At 39.5% G+C, this 14395-nt stretch overlaps 1 protein-coding gene across 1 annotated transcript; it reads right to left on the bottom strand.

Annotated features, from left to right (window-relative positions):
* Positions 1–11212: 11212 nt before the first annotated feature.
* On the bottom strand, positions 11213–14122 carry LOC143562840 (epoxide hydrolase 3-like). Its single transcript, XM_077050533.1, has 3 exons — positions 13489–14122; positions 11935–12179; positions 11213–11594 (listed from the first exon to the last, which is right to left on the bottom strand). The coding sequence occupies exons 1-3, from the start codon at positions 13993–13995 to the stop codon at positions 11348–11350; spliced, it is 999 nt and encodes a 332-aa protein (XP_076906648.1). The 5' UTR covers positions 13996–14122; the 3' UTR covers positions 11213–11347.
* Positions 14123–14395: the final 273 nt, after the last annotated feature.

The following is a 14395-nucleotide window of genomic DNA, read 5'->3' as shown; positions in this document are numbered from 1 at the left end:
GCTGCCATCAAACCCTTCCATCGAGGCGCAGATCGTTTCCAGGCGTTCCTTGTCTTCGTCATCTAGCTTGTCGAAGAACTGCCTGTACATCACCGTTGACGAGGCGCCGTTGTCAGCAAGAGTGCGGGAGGTGATGTAGTGCCCCAGCTGGCTTTTGATGACGATAGGGCCTTCTTTGCTGGGTCCTCCTGGCACTCGCGGGAAGCGCACCTCAGCTTCCTTCCACGCACATGGTTCTATCGTTCGCCTTTTTCTTCCTCTGATGTTACCATGAACCATGTTGATGCTGATGTCCACGGGTTTTCGTCCGTTGCCTCGATACCGGTTGTCGTTCCTTCCACCCTTCTTGATTGATGCCACCAGGTGTGACAGTCTTCCATCCTTGACGAATGCTTCAACAATATCCTTCAAGGATGTGCACTCTTCCGTACCATGACCTTTTGTCCCGTGGAAGTCACAGGATTTGCTCTGATCCGCATTAGGTCACTGCCGGATCATTGGAGCTTTTGGCCATGGTAGCTTTTCAGTAGCAAATATCTCCGTGACGCTTTTAGTGAGTGGCGTCCACCGGTGCTTTTGGCTTGAAGGGTGTGTGTGATTTCTTCTGCCAACAAGAGGGTGAGAGCTGGATGAGGTGTCAAAGTTTACCCTTGACTGCCAGATACCCAGCTTTCTCTTTTTGTTCTGCCGGGCGATCCTTACATTGTTCTCTCTTGTCCTCTGCGTGTAGAGGTGTGTACTCTGGGGAAGATCCCTTCCCAGTTGCTTTTCCGTCTCGGCAAAGCGCTTTGCCGCCGTCATGATGGCATCCCATGTTGATGGCATGCCATCCTTACCCGTCAATGTGCGGATAAGCTCTGGGTATTCGGCGCCTTGGATGAAAGCGGCGCGAACCAGATCTTCACTTATGTTGCCGAGACTTAGCTTTTTGGAGTTGAAGCGGGTGATGAAGTCTAGTAAAGATTCTTCCTCCTCTCTAACACAGTTGAGGATCGTCCACTGTTCTTCAGTGTATTTCCTCTGTTGGCTGAAGTGCTGGCTGAACTTGTTCTGAAAGTCCGCCCAGTCATATATGTGGTGGACCGGTAAACGATCGAACCATGCCCTGGCCGCTCCGACCAGAGTCATCTGGAACATGTAACACCACGTGGGTTCCGTCCAGTTACTGACGGTAGCCCCCGCAATGAACCTGTTCAAATGGTCGTCTCAGTCGGATAGACCATCATAAGTGCCAATGTTTGAAATTTGTTTGGCACTTCTCGGGGCGATTGCTTCCGCAATGTCCCTTGCGAATTTTGACTTTCCTGCATTTGTAGCAGTTGGTCTAAAGGTTTTGGAGAAGTCACGCGGGTTTCTCTCCGCATTTGTTGGTTTAAAAGCTTCCCCAAAATTCCTTTTTGGTTGGAAGTCCGTTTCCTTACGCTTCCCTTTCGCCTTATGGCGAGGGTTTGCGTCGGTATCGGATTCTTCCCTCTCGTCGTCTGAGTACTCGCACTCACTGTTCATATTGAGGTGTTGGCGAGTACTGCCGAATTCGTCAGCCTGTTGAACTGAACGCAAGCGTTCATCCAATTCAGCTTGGAACTCTCTTTGACGTGCTTCGGCCCACGCCTTCACTTGATCTAGTGTTTGGCGAGGGACCCTCGTTCGTTTTTCCAACTGGGCATCAGTGAACCCCAGTGGAATATTTACTGCACTTGCCCCGGCTTGGGTAGTCGGGGTAGTGTTCGTAAGATTTGTATAACCGCCGGTGTTCCCCCCAGTTGCTGGGGTTGTGGTTACCGGGGTTTCTTGGTCGGTTACTGGCCTTGGGACCGGAGTAACGTTAACCATTTCTTCAGAAATTTTGAAAAAACTAAATTAGTTCTAGCTTTTATGCACGGATGGCGCCAATGAAGAAACACTAAGTGAACCCTGGACAGATTATAGATAATCTGGGGGTTAAGTAATGTTTCCCACAGGGATGAGGTCCAGCAGAGAAGGTTATTCTTCTAGAGACCTGCAAAACAGACACCGTAAGCTCGTCACTGAGAAGGGGGGGGTTCCTCCTTGTGACCACCCTCCGGCGTGAGAATCAGACTAGATTGCTCTGAATATAAGTGTATATTAAGAGATTGCTAGATAAGATTGAGATATCAGATGTTGTCCTTACCATTCCAAGGTGTTGGAGTATTTATAGCCGAAGGTAGGTTTCCAAGCAGGTACAGCCGGCTGAATAGTATTCCTGTTCTACCAACAGTGGACTACGCACGGGTCATGCTGGTTGGTGGATAGGTTACGGCCGACAGTAATAAGGTCGGCTGTATACTGTTCCTTTACTGCCGGCTACGCACTGTTCCACCAACTGTAGGCTGCGCACGTCCCATCGTAAGGGTTGGTGAGTAGGCAGCGGCTAATAGTGACAAACAGTACTAGAGGGTGCTCCTCCTCGTATTGTTGTCGGTGAGCTGTCACCCTGTGATTAGTTCATGGGCTGCTCTGGTCAAACTGTCTGTTCCGCCCATACCTTAGTAGGTATAGTACGAAAGACCTTCCAGAAGCATACGGACTGGCTCATTTAGGCGGGAGTGTTCCCGCGTTGCTCATTCCTTCATGTGACTACTGAAGTAACGAATGCCTTGTGCGTGTAGCCTTGCTGTTAGTGCGGGTAGCCTTCCCTGATGGCTTGTATCCGCAACTGCGGGAACAGGCGGGGTACTTCACCATTGGGAGGCTTTCCCTGCGGGTACAGCTGGCGTACTGCGCGTAAGGTTCTTTGAGCATGGTGGGTCCTGCTGGAGCAGTTGGTCATTACGCAGACGTCCCTGTTCAAGGTGAGTCTTGCGGGTCCAACTGGGCTCTGCTGGGACCTACCTCTTCACCAACCCACGACTAACTCGATCTGGTACCACCAACAGCCATAAACAGGCGTCGGAATCGTCTGAGCGCGACCGCCAAACATTACACGTTTGGGTGGTTTGGTCCAGCATTCTCCAGGTTAGTTATGGTTATTGTGTTCATAATCTGCTATGGTGGTTGGTTAATTGGACTTAGGTTTTCATTTTTTAGGTTATCCGATTCATATTTTGTTTGCAAAATTGGAATTGCGAATCTGACTGCCAAATTGGAATTCCACTGTGATCAATTATGTTTGTTTAATTACTTAATTATTTTCATGTTTTATGTAAAAGGGTGTGATATATGAACGGCTAAGAGGCTATCATGCAAAGAGTAAATTGGATGAAAAAAACCCAATATAATGAAGATTTGAGGTCGTCCGTTCCCTGTTGTATAAAGTCAACAACTAAATGAGGTAGGTAAAGCATTTTTTCTAATTTGAATTTCCTAACTAATAATTGTTATTTTAGTAAATTAGCACTGTATTATTTTTTTTTCCATGTCATCTTTTTCAAAAGGTATTTTATTTCAATAGTTTGTTGTTAAAAAAATTCATTAGTGCGTTTATTTATTTGTTGTGTCGACATATTCAGGATTGCGATCTTTATAATGTGTTCGTGGAAGGTGTCATGATGATGAGGATGAAGAATGGATATTGCATGAATCTTAGACGCATTGGTCTTTTTAGTCAACGATTCATCGCTTTTTAGTTCATGTTTGAAGATGAGTTCGGGTCCAGTGTTTTTTAGTTCATGTTTGAATTTGCATTTTAATATTGTTCATACTCATGTATAATTTTGGTTTTTGAAGATATATTGTACAAGATAGTGTATTGCTTTTATCTAAAAATCCATACAATAATAGATTATGACGTTCTTGATGTTATGTTTTAAATTTTGGATTAAATTTAGACACTTTGTAAGCTCGGATTTTTCCGGTGGGTGTATATGATGACGGAGGCGATAATGTTGGAGACGATGTGCTTTTGTTCAAGTTGGTGTGTTTTAGTTCTTGATGTTTTTGGTGTTGTGTTTTAAATTTAGATTAAAATCTGGTGTTTTTTTTTTATTTTGATTATTTTGATTTAAAATCTTGATGTTTTTTTTTTCCATCCCTTATGTAGTTGAACCTCCGCTCAATGTGCCTCGTCTTTTGATGAGCACGAGGTTCCTTGATTTGAGCAATCGCACCCTCGTTGTCACAAAAGATTTTTAGAGGGTCCTGAATGGTACGGACCACCCCTAGGTCGGCAATGAACTTCCTAATCCACGCAGCTTCTTGAGCTGCCGATGAGGCGGCGATGTATTCCGATTCTGTGGTGGACAAAGCTACCACATCTTGTTTTGAGCTCTTCCAAGAGATTGCCCCACCATTCATAACGAACACATATCCCGATTGTGATCGAGAATCATCTCAATCGGTTTGGAAACTCGCATCCGTGTAACCCTTTACAACGAGTTCCTCCTCACCCGAACCATATATTAGAAACATGTCCTTAGTCCTTCTAAGGTATTTCAATATACTCTTGACCGCCATCCAATGGTTACTTCCCGGATTATGTTGGAATCTACTTGTCATGCTTAAAGCGCATGACACATCCGGTCTAGTGCATACCATTGCATACATGATGGATCCAATAGCCGATGCGTATGGGATCCCATTCATTTTATCTTGCTCTTCCTTTGAGCTTGGACATTGAGACGCACTCAATATCGTTCCTCTTTGAATAGGTACCAAGCCTCTCTTAGAGTTATCCATCTTGAACCTTTTCAAGATTTTGTCAATGTATGCACTTTGGTTTAAACCTATCAACCGCCTTGATCTATCCCTATAGATCTTTATTCCCAAAATATAGGCGGCTTCACCAATATCTTTGATGGAAAAGCAACTTCCAAGCCATGCTTTTACGCCTTCCATGGTTGGAATGTCATTCCCAAATAGTAGTATGTCATCAACATACAATACTAAGAAGGTAATGATGCTCCCACTAGCTTTCTTATACACACAAGCTTCGTCACCATTTTTGATGAATCTAAATTTCTTAACTTCTTCATCAAATCGGTGATTCCAACTTCTAGATGCTTGTTTCAATCCATAGATGATTTCTTTAACTTGCACACTTTGTTAGGATGTTGTGGATCGACAAAACCCTCGGGTTGAACCATATAGACATCTTCCTCAAGATGTCCATTTAGAAAAGCGGTTTTGACATCCATTTGCCATATCTCATAGTCATAATGTGCGGCTATGGCAAACAATATCCTAATAGACTTTAGCATTGCTACGGGAGAAAAAGTTTCATCATAGTCAACCCCTTGAGTTTGAGTGAAACCTTTTGCTACAAGTCTTGCTTTATAAGTATCCAAGTTTCCATGCATATCGGTTTTCTTCTTAAAGACCCACTTACTTCCAACCGGTTTGGAATTAAGAGGTGGTACAACCAAATCCCATACTTGGTTGTCATGCATGGATTGCATCTCAACGTTCATGGCTTCAAGCCATTTGTCACAATCGAATTGTGACATTGCATCACGGTATGTGGTGGGTTCATCCGAATCTACCACATAGCATCCATCCATGAAAAATCCATATCTTTTGGGTGGATAACTAATTCTACCGGATTTGCGAACGTTTTGTGTGTTTTGATCAACCATTTGATCATTCTCAACAACCTCTTGATGATTGCTAGTATCAACCAAACGTGTATCGGCTTGTGGTTCTCGATCCTCCTCGAGTTCCACCGTTCTACTAGTACCTTCCATAAGGAACTTAGTTTCCAAGAACTCGGCCTTTCGAGCAACGAACACCTTTTGTTCGGTTGGGTTGTAGAAATAATATCCCATAGAATCTTTGGGATATCTTACAAAGATACACTTAGTGGATCGACTTTCAAGTTTGTTTTGGGTGTTGTTCTTGACATAAGCCTCGCAACCCCATACCTTTAAATATGATAATGATGGAGCCCTTCCATTCCATATTTCAAAAGGTGTCTTTTCCACTTTCTTGGTTGGGGCCATATTTAGAATACGGGCTGCGGAGAGCAAAGCAAAACCCCAAAATGACAGAGGCAATGTGCTTCTAGCCATCATAGATCGAACTATATCCAATAGAGTTTGATTCCTCCTTTCAGATACACCATTGTGTTGTGGTGTTCCGGGTGGAGTAAGTTGTGAGATGATCCCACAACTCCTAAGATGATCTTGGAAAGCATCACTTAGGTATTCTCCTCCTCTATCCGAACGAAGTACTTTGATGGTTTTATCGAGTTGATTTTGTACATTTTGGAAGTTTTTGAACATTTCAAAAGCTTCATCTTTGTGTCATAACAAGTACACATACCCATAACGACTATAATCATCGATAAAGGTAATGAAGTATCTTTCACCATTCCTTGTCATTGCATTAAAGGGACCACATACATCCGTATGTATGATACCCAATAAGTCTTTTGCCCCGTCGTTTGTCCCACTAAAGGGGTCCTCGGTCATCTTTCCTAATATACAAGACTCGCATTTATCAAATGAATCACCTTCACTTGATTCCAAAAGACCATTCTTTTGAAGTGTATGTATGCGATCTTTGTTTATATGACCAAGGCGACAATGCCAAAGATAAGTTTTACTCAAATCCATTTTGAGTCTTTTAGTGCTTGATTGGTATAATATGTTATCATAAGATGTGTTATTATGAACCAATTCATAAATGCCATTAGATGGCATTGCATTAAAATAAAATACATCATTCATGAAAACATAAATACAATCATCCATGAAATTGAAATCATAACCATATTGTCTTAACAAGGAAACAGAGATAATATTCCTAGTCAAACTAGGAGCATACAAAACATTATTTAAAATTACTTCCAAACCATTTGGAAGCTTCAAAATGTAGTCCCCTCGGGCTTCGACAACAACCTTTGCTCCGTTGCCCATGAAGAGACTAATATCTCCCTTCTTGAATCCTTCATTTCCTTTGAACCCCTGCAACAAATTGCAAATATGAGTTCCACTTCCGGTATCCACTACCCATGTGTTAGAGGAAATAATATTAAGATCAACATGAATCATGAAAGTTTTTGTACCCGAGGTTTGCCCCGCATCCCTCTTAGCTTTCAACTCTTTTAGATAGGTTGGACAATTCCTCATCCAATGCCCTATCTCCCCACATCCAAAGCACGGATCCTCCGCGCAAACATTTGGCTTCTTTTCTTTCGGTTTGGGTGGTTCCGCTTTCGCCTTTCCCTTGAACTTAGCCATGACTTGTCCCTTACATTTGGCAACCTTTGCCTTAGGTTCCGGGTGGTGCCTCTTCCTATTACCCCCTTCATTGATTGTTAGAATGGGAAAAACCTTTTTACCCATTCCCGTCTCGGCCGTCTTGAGCATTGCGTGAAGTTCACCAATGCTCTTATCCCACCCATTCATGTTATAATTCATAACAAATGTCTCAAACTTTTTAGTTAAGCCATTTAGGATCAAATCCGTGGCTAACTCTTTAGAGACGGGACAATTAAGGCGCTCGAGACGATCAATGTGGCTTTTCATCTTAAGCACATAGGAGGAAACGGATTAGGTTTCTTCCATACGACACGCATGAAGCGCTCGAACCGTTTCGAAGCGCTCCACCCTAGCTTGTGTAAGGAACATTTCCTTAAGTTGGGTGATCATGTCGTATGCCCCATGAAGTTCAAAATCCTTTTGAATTTCGGGAATCATAGTTCCCAACATGAGGCAAGAAACTTGCACCGAATCCTCATTGTGCTTTACCCAATTGTTATAGTTTTCGGCATCGTCAACACTAGGTTCATCGGGAATAGGTTCGTCGATTACGTAGTATTTCTTTTCTTGCTTGAGAACGATTCTCAAGTTACGATACCAGTCCATAAAGTTGGTATAGTTTAGACGATCCTTATCGAGAATAGATCTTAGTGATAGGTTATTTACGGGTGGAATAATAACGTTAGGTGGATTGTTGATTGCGGCCATCTACAAATATAACAAAGCTCAATTTTAGTATTTTCGATATCAATTATTTTAATCTTTAATACCCTTTATGTCTCCAAGACAATTAATGATTAAAATCTAGAACCCAATGTTACATTCAAATAGTAGTTAGGTGACCTTTATCATACTATTTATATTAACAAGGTAGTCAACGCTTGACGATTGCAACCCTTTGCAACTTCTAGTTTTATGGGATCGGTTAAACATCTTATGTTTAGTTGGCATGTTTAATCCCATCAACACCATTGTATACCATGCTTCGGTGACCCTATTCACATGGTTTCCAATTTAAGTCGTCCTACTTATACACACGTGTGAGTTTACACATACAAGTGGTTAGGTGACATTTATCCCACAAATATGGTAAACCCATCTCAAATTCACAAGTTTCCTCCAACATGGTTAGGTGACCTTTATCCCATATTGAGTTCCCAAGTGATTCGAGTGTTGTATAAAAGGATGGTGTTCGACTTATTTTTTTTTTTAAAGGGATTTTTTTTCGTTTTCTAAATTCTAGATTGGAAAACAACTAATGTACCTTCCATTTGCATGCATTCAAATGTATGGTACTTAGTTGAAAAACCGATTTTCAAAGTTCCTATTAATAAACCCATTTTATTATGAAATCACTAGCCTTTAATAAAACCAATTTTATTGCCTAACGATTTCTAAGGAACCAATTTTATGCAAGTTGTTGATTTTAAATTGTTAGCAATCCATATTGTAATAGCACAAACAAGTAAATCAACCAAACAAGCATACATTATACAATCACATGTTCATAACCATAGCCTCCTATTATTGACTACACTTGTTGACCGAAGACAAGTGTGCCAAAAAGTCTCTCCTAAGGGACCCATAAGAACATGAACTTGTGTCGGTGAACTCCCACTTGATGCCGCATCCAAATGCTCCAAGTGTTCACTTCGTGTTGTGGTCTCCATCTTTTACTTGGGTTTACTTCCTTGCATCTTCTTTTACAAAATATATCCTAATACATTTTTCTAGTAAAAGAAATACATCTAACCTATTTATTATTACAAACCAAATGAATGAATAAATAGATTACAAAACCCAAATAATATTACAACCATATCGAATAAATTATCAACCACAACACAATCATACAACCAAACACAAGGCCATGGCTTGGTTATGAACATCTATTACACATCCAAATATGCAATAATCCAAGACCAAAAAATGGTTCCCCTTTCCCTCAAAACTTTCGGCCCAACCTTAACCAAACCGAAAGTTTCGGGTTTTGTCCAAACAAAGTAAACAATCATCCAAATGACCTAGTTTTTTTCAAGATTACCACATGCATGTAAAGTATAACCTTGAAAAACCATGGGGAAACCAAAACCCCAAAAACTTTCGGCCATATGGTAAAACTCACCATAAACCCGAAAATTTTTGGATCTAATGAAGCATGCATTCGTATAAGCGGCTCTTGATGCCATTGTTGGGTTTTAACAAGATTATCAAAGTCATAAAAGTCCAATTGTATGAAAAACGCAGCGGATAAAAGATTTAAATATTGTTAGTTTATAGTGTATAAAACCAATTTTATACATGTAAAACCCAAAATCGGATTCAAATACGAAATACATACTATCTAATACATGCATGTCACTATAAGTCCTTGCATGTCATAACTACCTTTCAAGTAGCAAAACCGGGTGAAGAAGGAGATGACGGAAGGGCAAGAACTCCAACGGAGAAGCTCCTCAAGCTTGTATACCCCAAGCTCCAACAACACACCTTTAGCTAGGATTTTAGCACTTGAAAAACACCTCCTTGTTCTTCTTCTCCTTTGGCCGAAATTGGGAGAGAAAGGAGAAGAGTGAGAGTGTTTTTGATACTTGCAAAAATGTGACAATAAAAATGAAAGAGGGATTTGGTGGTCATTCAAAATGCACCACTCCATGGACCAATTGTCTTCTTTGCATGCACCCACTAAGGGAAAAATAATAATATAAAATGAAAGGAGAAAAAGGGGGTGGGGGCCGAAACCCTCTTCCTTTATTATTATTATTATTATTATTATTATTATTATTATTTTATATCATAAAACTCAATTGTGTTATCAAAAATAAACATAACACAATATAGGTAACATGTTTGGTAGCCATTTTCACATATTGTTATTTAACCATCTTAAATAACACTATGAAATGCTCTCTCTCTCAAAATATAAATCATCCATATGATTTATTCATTTCACAAGTATATTGTATTTAGAAACCCTTTCCAAATAATATAAGTGTCTATATTTATTTACTTATGATCATATCATATATAAACAAATATAATCGGTGTTTGTCTAGCTTGTTATTGGGTATGACTCGACTTGGATCATGACGTACTAGCCACATCAATAATAATATGTGTCTTGGGCATAACGAGTCCAACAGCTGGTTCATTGTAAATACTTTATTAGCACAACTTAATAGCACGATGTACTACGCTCTATACACCGGTTAAGAGCCCGTTGTAGATAAAGAGATTATAACGGTCATCAGTCCGTTGTTAAATAAAATACACACCGGTTACAACCGGTTTTAATATCTTCTAATATATAAACCGGTTAAGAACCATTTTAAATATGTTTTGTAGCACGTGGTTTAAAACGGTTTTTAAACCGTCGTGTATACACTATTAAATTAACCGTTTTAAAATGAACATTTTCTGTACTAGTGCTACTGATTGCTAGCAACTTGGTTTCCTAAGGTCGGTAGTAAACTAAAGATTGATAGCAATTTAGTTCTTTGGTAGCGACATAGTTCGAGCGATAGAAACTTATCAGTAGTTAACGAGCTAAGTTGCAGATGAGACGCGATAGCATCTTGGAAGTCAATAGCAATAGAGATGCTACTGCACGACGAAACTGAGCATGAAAACTTCTCCTCGACAAACAATTGAAAGTTTGGTTTATAGTTTCTTGAGTATTAGCGACATATTACCAACGGAACATTTGTTGGAAAGTGTTCCCACTGATCCACAATATTTGGACTTGTGTCGGCGGGTCTTCGATAGTCCGTTGGTGAAAGCCACTCTTCTCTGGTTGCTATCAGGTTGATCCGTAGGTAATAACCCGAGGGATTAATGACTGCAGTTATATTTTTATTTTCTTGGTGTTTTGGATTTCCTAAAGATTAGCAATGAATTATGGTCGCAAGTTGACGTTTGTTTAGGTGATAGTTCATAATTAGTAGTACAAACGTGTCGAAACATACTTTCCTCTTTTCAAATTTAAAGATCAAGAAGCTAGCCAGTGACATAAATACCCTCACGATTGTTGCTCATATGTAGTCATATATAGGAGCAATATTACGTTCCATGAAATTGCTAATACTCCTAAATCAAGTATGCAAACTTAACAACTTTAACAGAACCATGAACTTCATTCCCAACCATATACAGATGTAGATAAATCAGTAGTAATTTTTGGCTGGAGATTGTTAAAACTTCTTGATGAAATCATGAATGATAGCGGTCGATTCTTGAGGCTTTTCTTGGTTGAGAAAGTGACCGACGCCTTCCATAACCACAATATCTTGAAGCAATGGCACATCTTTCTTGAATCCACCACCATGCACATACTCTTTTAACCCTGGTGTTGTATACACCATGTCTTCATCCCCAACTACATATATAACAGGTAGATTCACTTGTGCTCCGGTCCATGCGGCGGTGAGCTCCCAATTCCTACATCGAATACAAAAAAGTTAGCAAAATCAATCTGTGTTTATAGATAAATCCTAGTGACATCATGACAGTCAAAGTTAGAAGCAAACATAGACTTTCATATTCCAAACACCCAACCATATGCAATTATGGCTATAAACAAATATGCATGACTTTGCTTTAAAACGAGGGGAATGTGACTAAACCTAGCTCCCATTTAAGATCAACCCTGACCCAAAACACAAATGCCAACTATACTCGTTACCGACATCCAACCTATCAATTATGACTATGCACGGACCATATGATAAGAAAATAGAAAAACAACAATAAGGCCAGCTAGATAGTTACAAATGCTTACAAATCCAAAGCACGATAGTAATTCAAGGCGCCGGTAAAGCCGGTTTGGTCAAACTTGTCTACGTTATACTTGATATCATCTTCCGATAGCCACGAAGGCAACGGCAAAGGACCATCTAAAGCTCTTAATCCGAACGGGTCCGTTTTAGGCAAACAAGGTGGTCCTGGTGTCTTATCCATTAGAATTTTCTTAAGCACTTCTGCAGTTTCATGGCCTTTTATCTCATCCTCCATAACTCCAACTTCCTAAAATATACAAACCATGACATGTTAAATTAAAAGGAGAAATTAATGTTTACTGGTGATAGCTACCCATGTTGCATTAAAGTCATATCTGGTTTATTTTCTTTAATGCATTCATACCAGTAACTCCATCATATCATCGTTGGAGCATAGTTTACAATCACCCTAAGCACAGTCTTGGTGAGTCATTTAAGTTTTCCATGGACATTAAATCAGTATCCAGTTCAAAAGTTAATGCTAGTACAAAAATATTTAATATTGCTCATAACAACTATGAGTCAACTCTCAAGTTAGCTATTTTACTTATATTTTTGCCCTACAAGTATACCCACTACAGTAAATAATTATGTAATTTTGTGCTAACCACGGCGTTACGGGATATGATTTATGGTTTAAATTCAAATTAACGGACACACTATAACAATGATTAGGTGTATGATTATCGATAGAAAAACGATATGGGATGATTATGGTCCAAAAAAGTAGTTGTTAATCACAAGGATCATGCCAAAGGTGTAACTATAAGTTACATCTTAATCACAAGGACCACTACCCCATAAAAGTACAATTATTGATCATGAAATGTCTGTTAATTGTTGAACTATATGAATTATTGAAAGAATCATACTTTAAATTAGGAGTCAAAAAGTTTTATAAGTTGTGAAAATTGACTATATAACTTTTATATCTATAACTTTCTTGGGTGATAACATAAAACTTAAAATAGTATAAATGTATTTGAAAATTGAATGAGTTATTTTAGCAAATTAACCGTTAAAATCAATACACATAGTAGTTATTACGAAAATTTATAGTCGAAACCAATAGTTATTGCGCTGGGCAGACACAATTGTACAATTAAGATACAAGATTAGGATTATAAATTACAAAACCCGTTGCCATCTTTAAATCAAGACGACCAAAGGAATGTGGTTATGACTGGTATAACAACATGGAATCTTGTGACTGAATAGTCCATTTATTGCTAAAAGAAGATGGAATCTTTAATGATACGTTTTGTTTGATATAACAATCTCAAAAGCAAGAAAATACTAAACTTTTGTAGGATAACTCGAACATGAAATTTTTAACGGTTCACTTTTGTTGATAAAACAACCATTACTTTTTTTTTATTTGCCGATAACTCCAAATAGAAGACACTAGGAGACAAAACAACTAGAAGTAACAGGAAAATAATTTCTTTTTATTTCTCGAGATTGGAGAAGATAAGAAAGGGCCAAATGCCTAATACAGGATTGTGACTTATTTGCATAAAACAAAAAAGGTAAGAAATAAGAAATTAAGAAAATACCTGAAACCTGCACATATAGTAATCCTCACCAAAGAACGTTTTCATGGTTTCAATAGGCTTCATCTTCGGATGCCTAGGACGGTACGGTACCGATATGCACGCATAGGCCTTCACCTTTTCAGGCCTAAACATGCACAGGTACCACCCAATCATGGCGCCCCAGTCATGCGCCACCAGATACACCGCGTCCCCACCCATCGAGTCTATAAGTGCTACCAGGTCTCCAACGACATGGAAGCACGTATAGCTCGATGCGAATAGAGGTGCCTCTGTGTCGCCATAGCCACGGAGGTCTGGGGCGACACAGTGGTAACCCAGGGAGGCGAAGGCGTGGATCTGGTGGCGCCATGTGTACCAGAGCTCTGGGAAGCCATGGAGGAAGAGGATAGTTGGACCTTCACCTTTTTCAGCAACATGCATGTTGATGCCATTAACTCTCACCGTTCTGTGCTCGATGCCTTCCATGGAGGAAGTGAGAAGAGGTTGTGATGGGGAGTGGGTTGGCATTGGGTGAAGTTTGTCTTCCTTTTGTACAGGCTGAATTTCAAAAATATTGTGTGGATCCACAAATATTAAATTACTTCTATTTTATTTCTTTATGGAATGGACAACTACATTTGTTTTTTTCTAAAGGGAAATTTGACTTTAATAATGAAAACTATATGTATAAGTTTCATTCATCGTAGTAACTTGTAATTGAATATTCGCATAATTATTTAGATTTAAGTATAATTTAGGTTTGTTTTTCATTCAGTTACGGTAAAGAAAGATACTTTTTTTCTCATCTCGTTCATAGTTATTCTCATGAGCAAAATAGAATGATAGTGATTAGTGAAATTTGAATCTATGATCACTTTAAGATTGATATTGTAATGAAAGTTAAAGTTTCAAGCTTAGCTATATTACC

The sequence above is a fragment of the Bidens hawaiensis genome, unplaced genomic scaffold, assembly GCF_021521415.1.
Source record: "Bidens hawaiensis isolate Kalapana, Puna unplaced genomic scaffold, B.hawaiensis_p1.1 tig00021179_1, whole genome shotgun sequence".
In the NCBI taxonomy this organism is placed as follows: Eukaryota; Viridiplantae; Streptophyta; class Magnoliopsida; order Asterales; family Asteraceae; genus Bidens; species Bidens hawaiensis.
The sequence above is the reverse complement of the archived record's forward strand: the minus strand, read 5'-3'. Positions and strand labels throughout refer to the sequence as shown.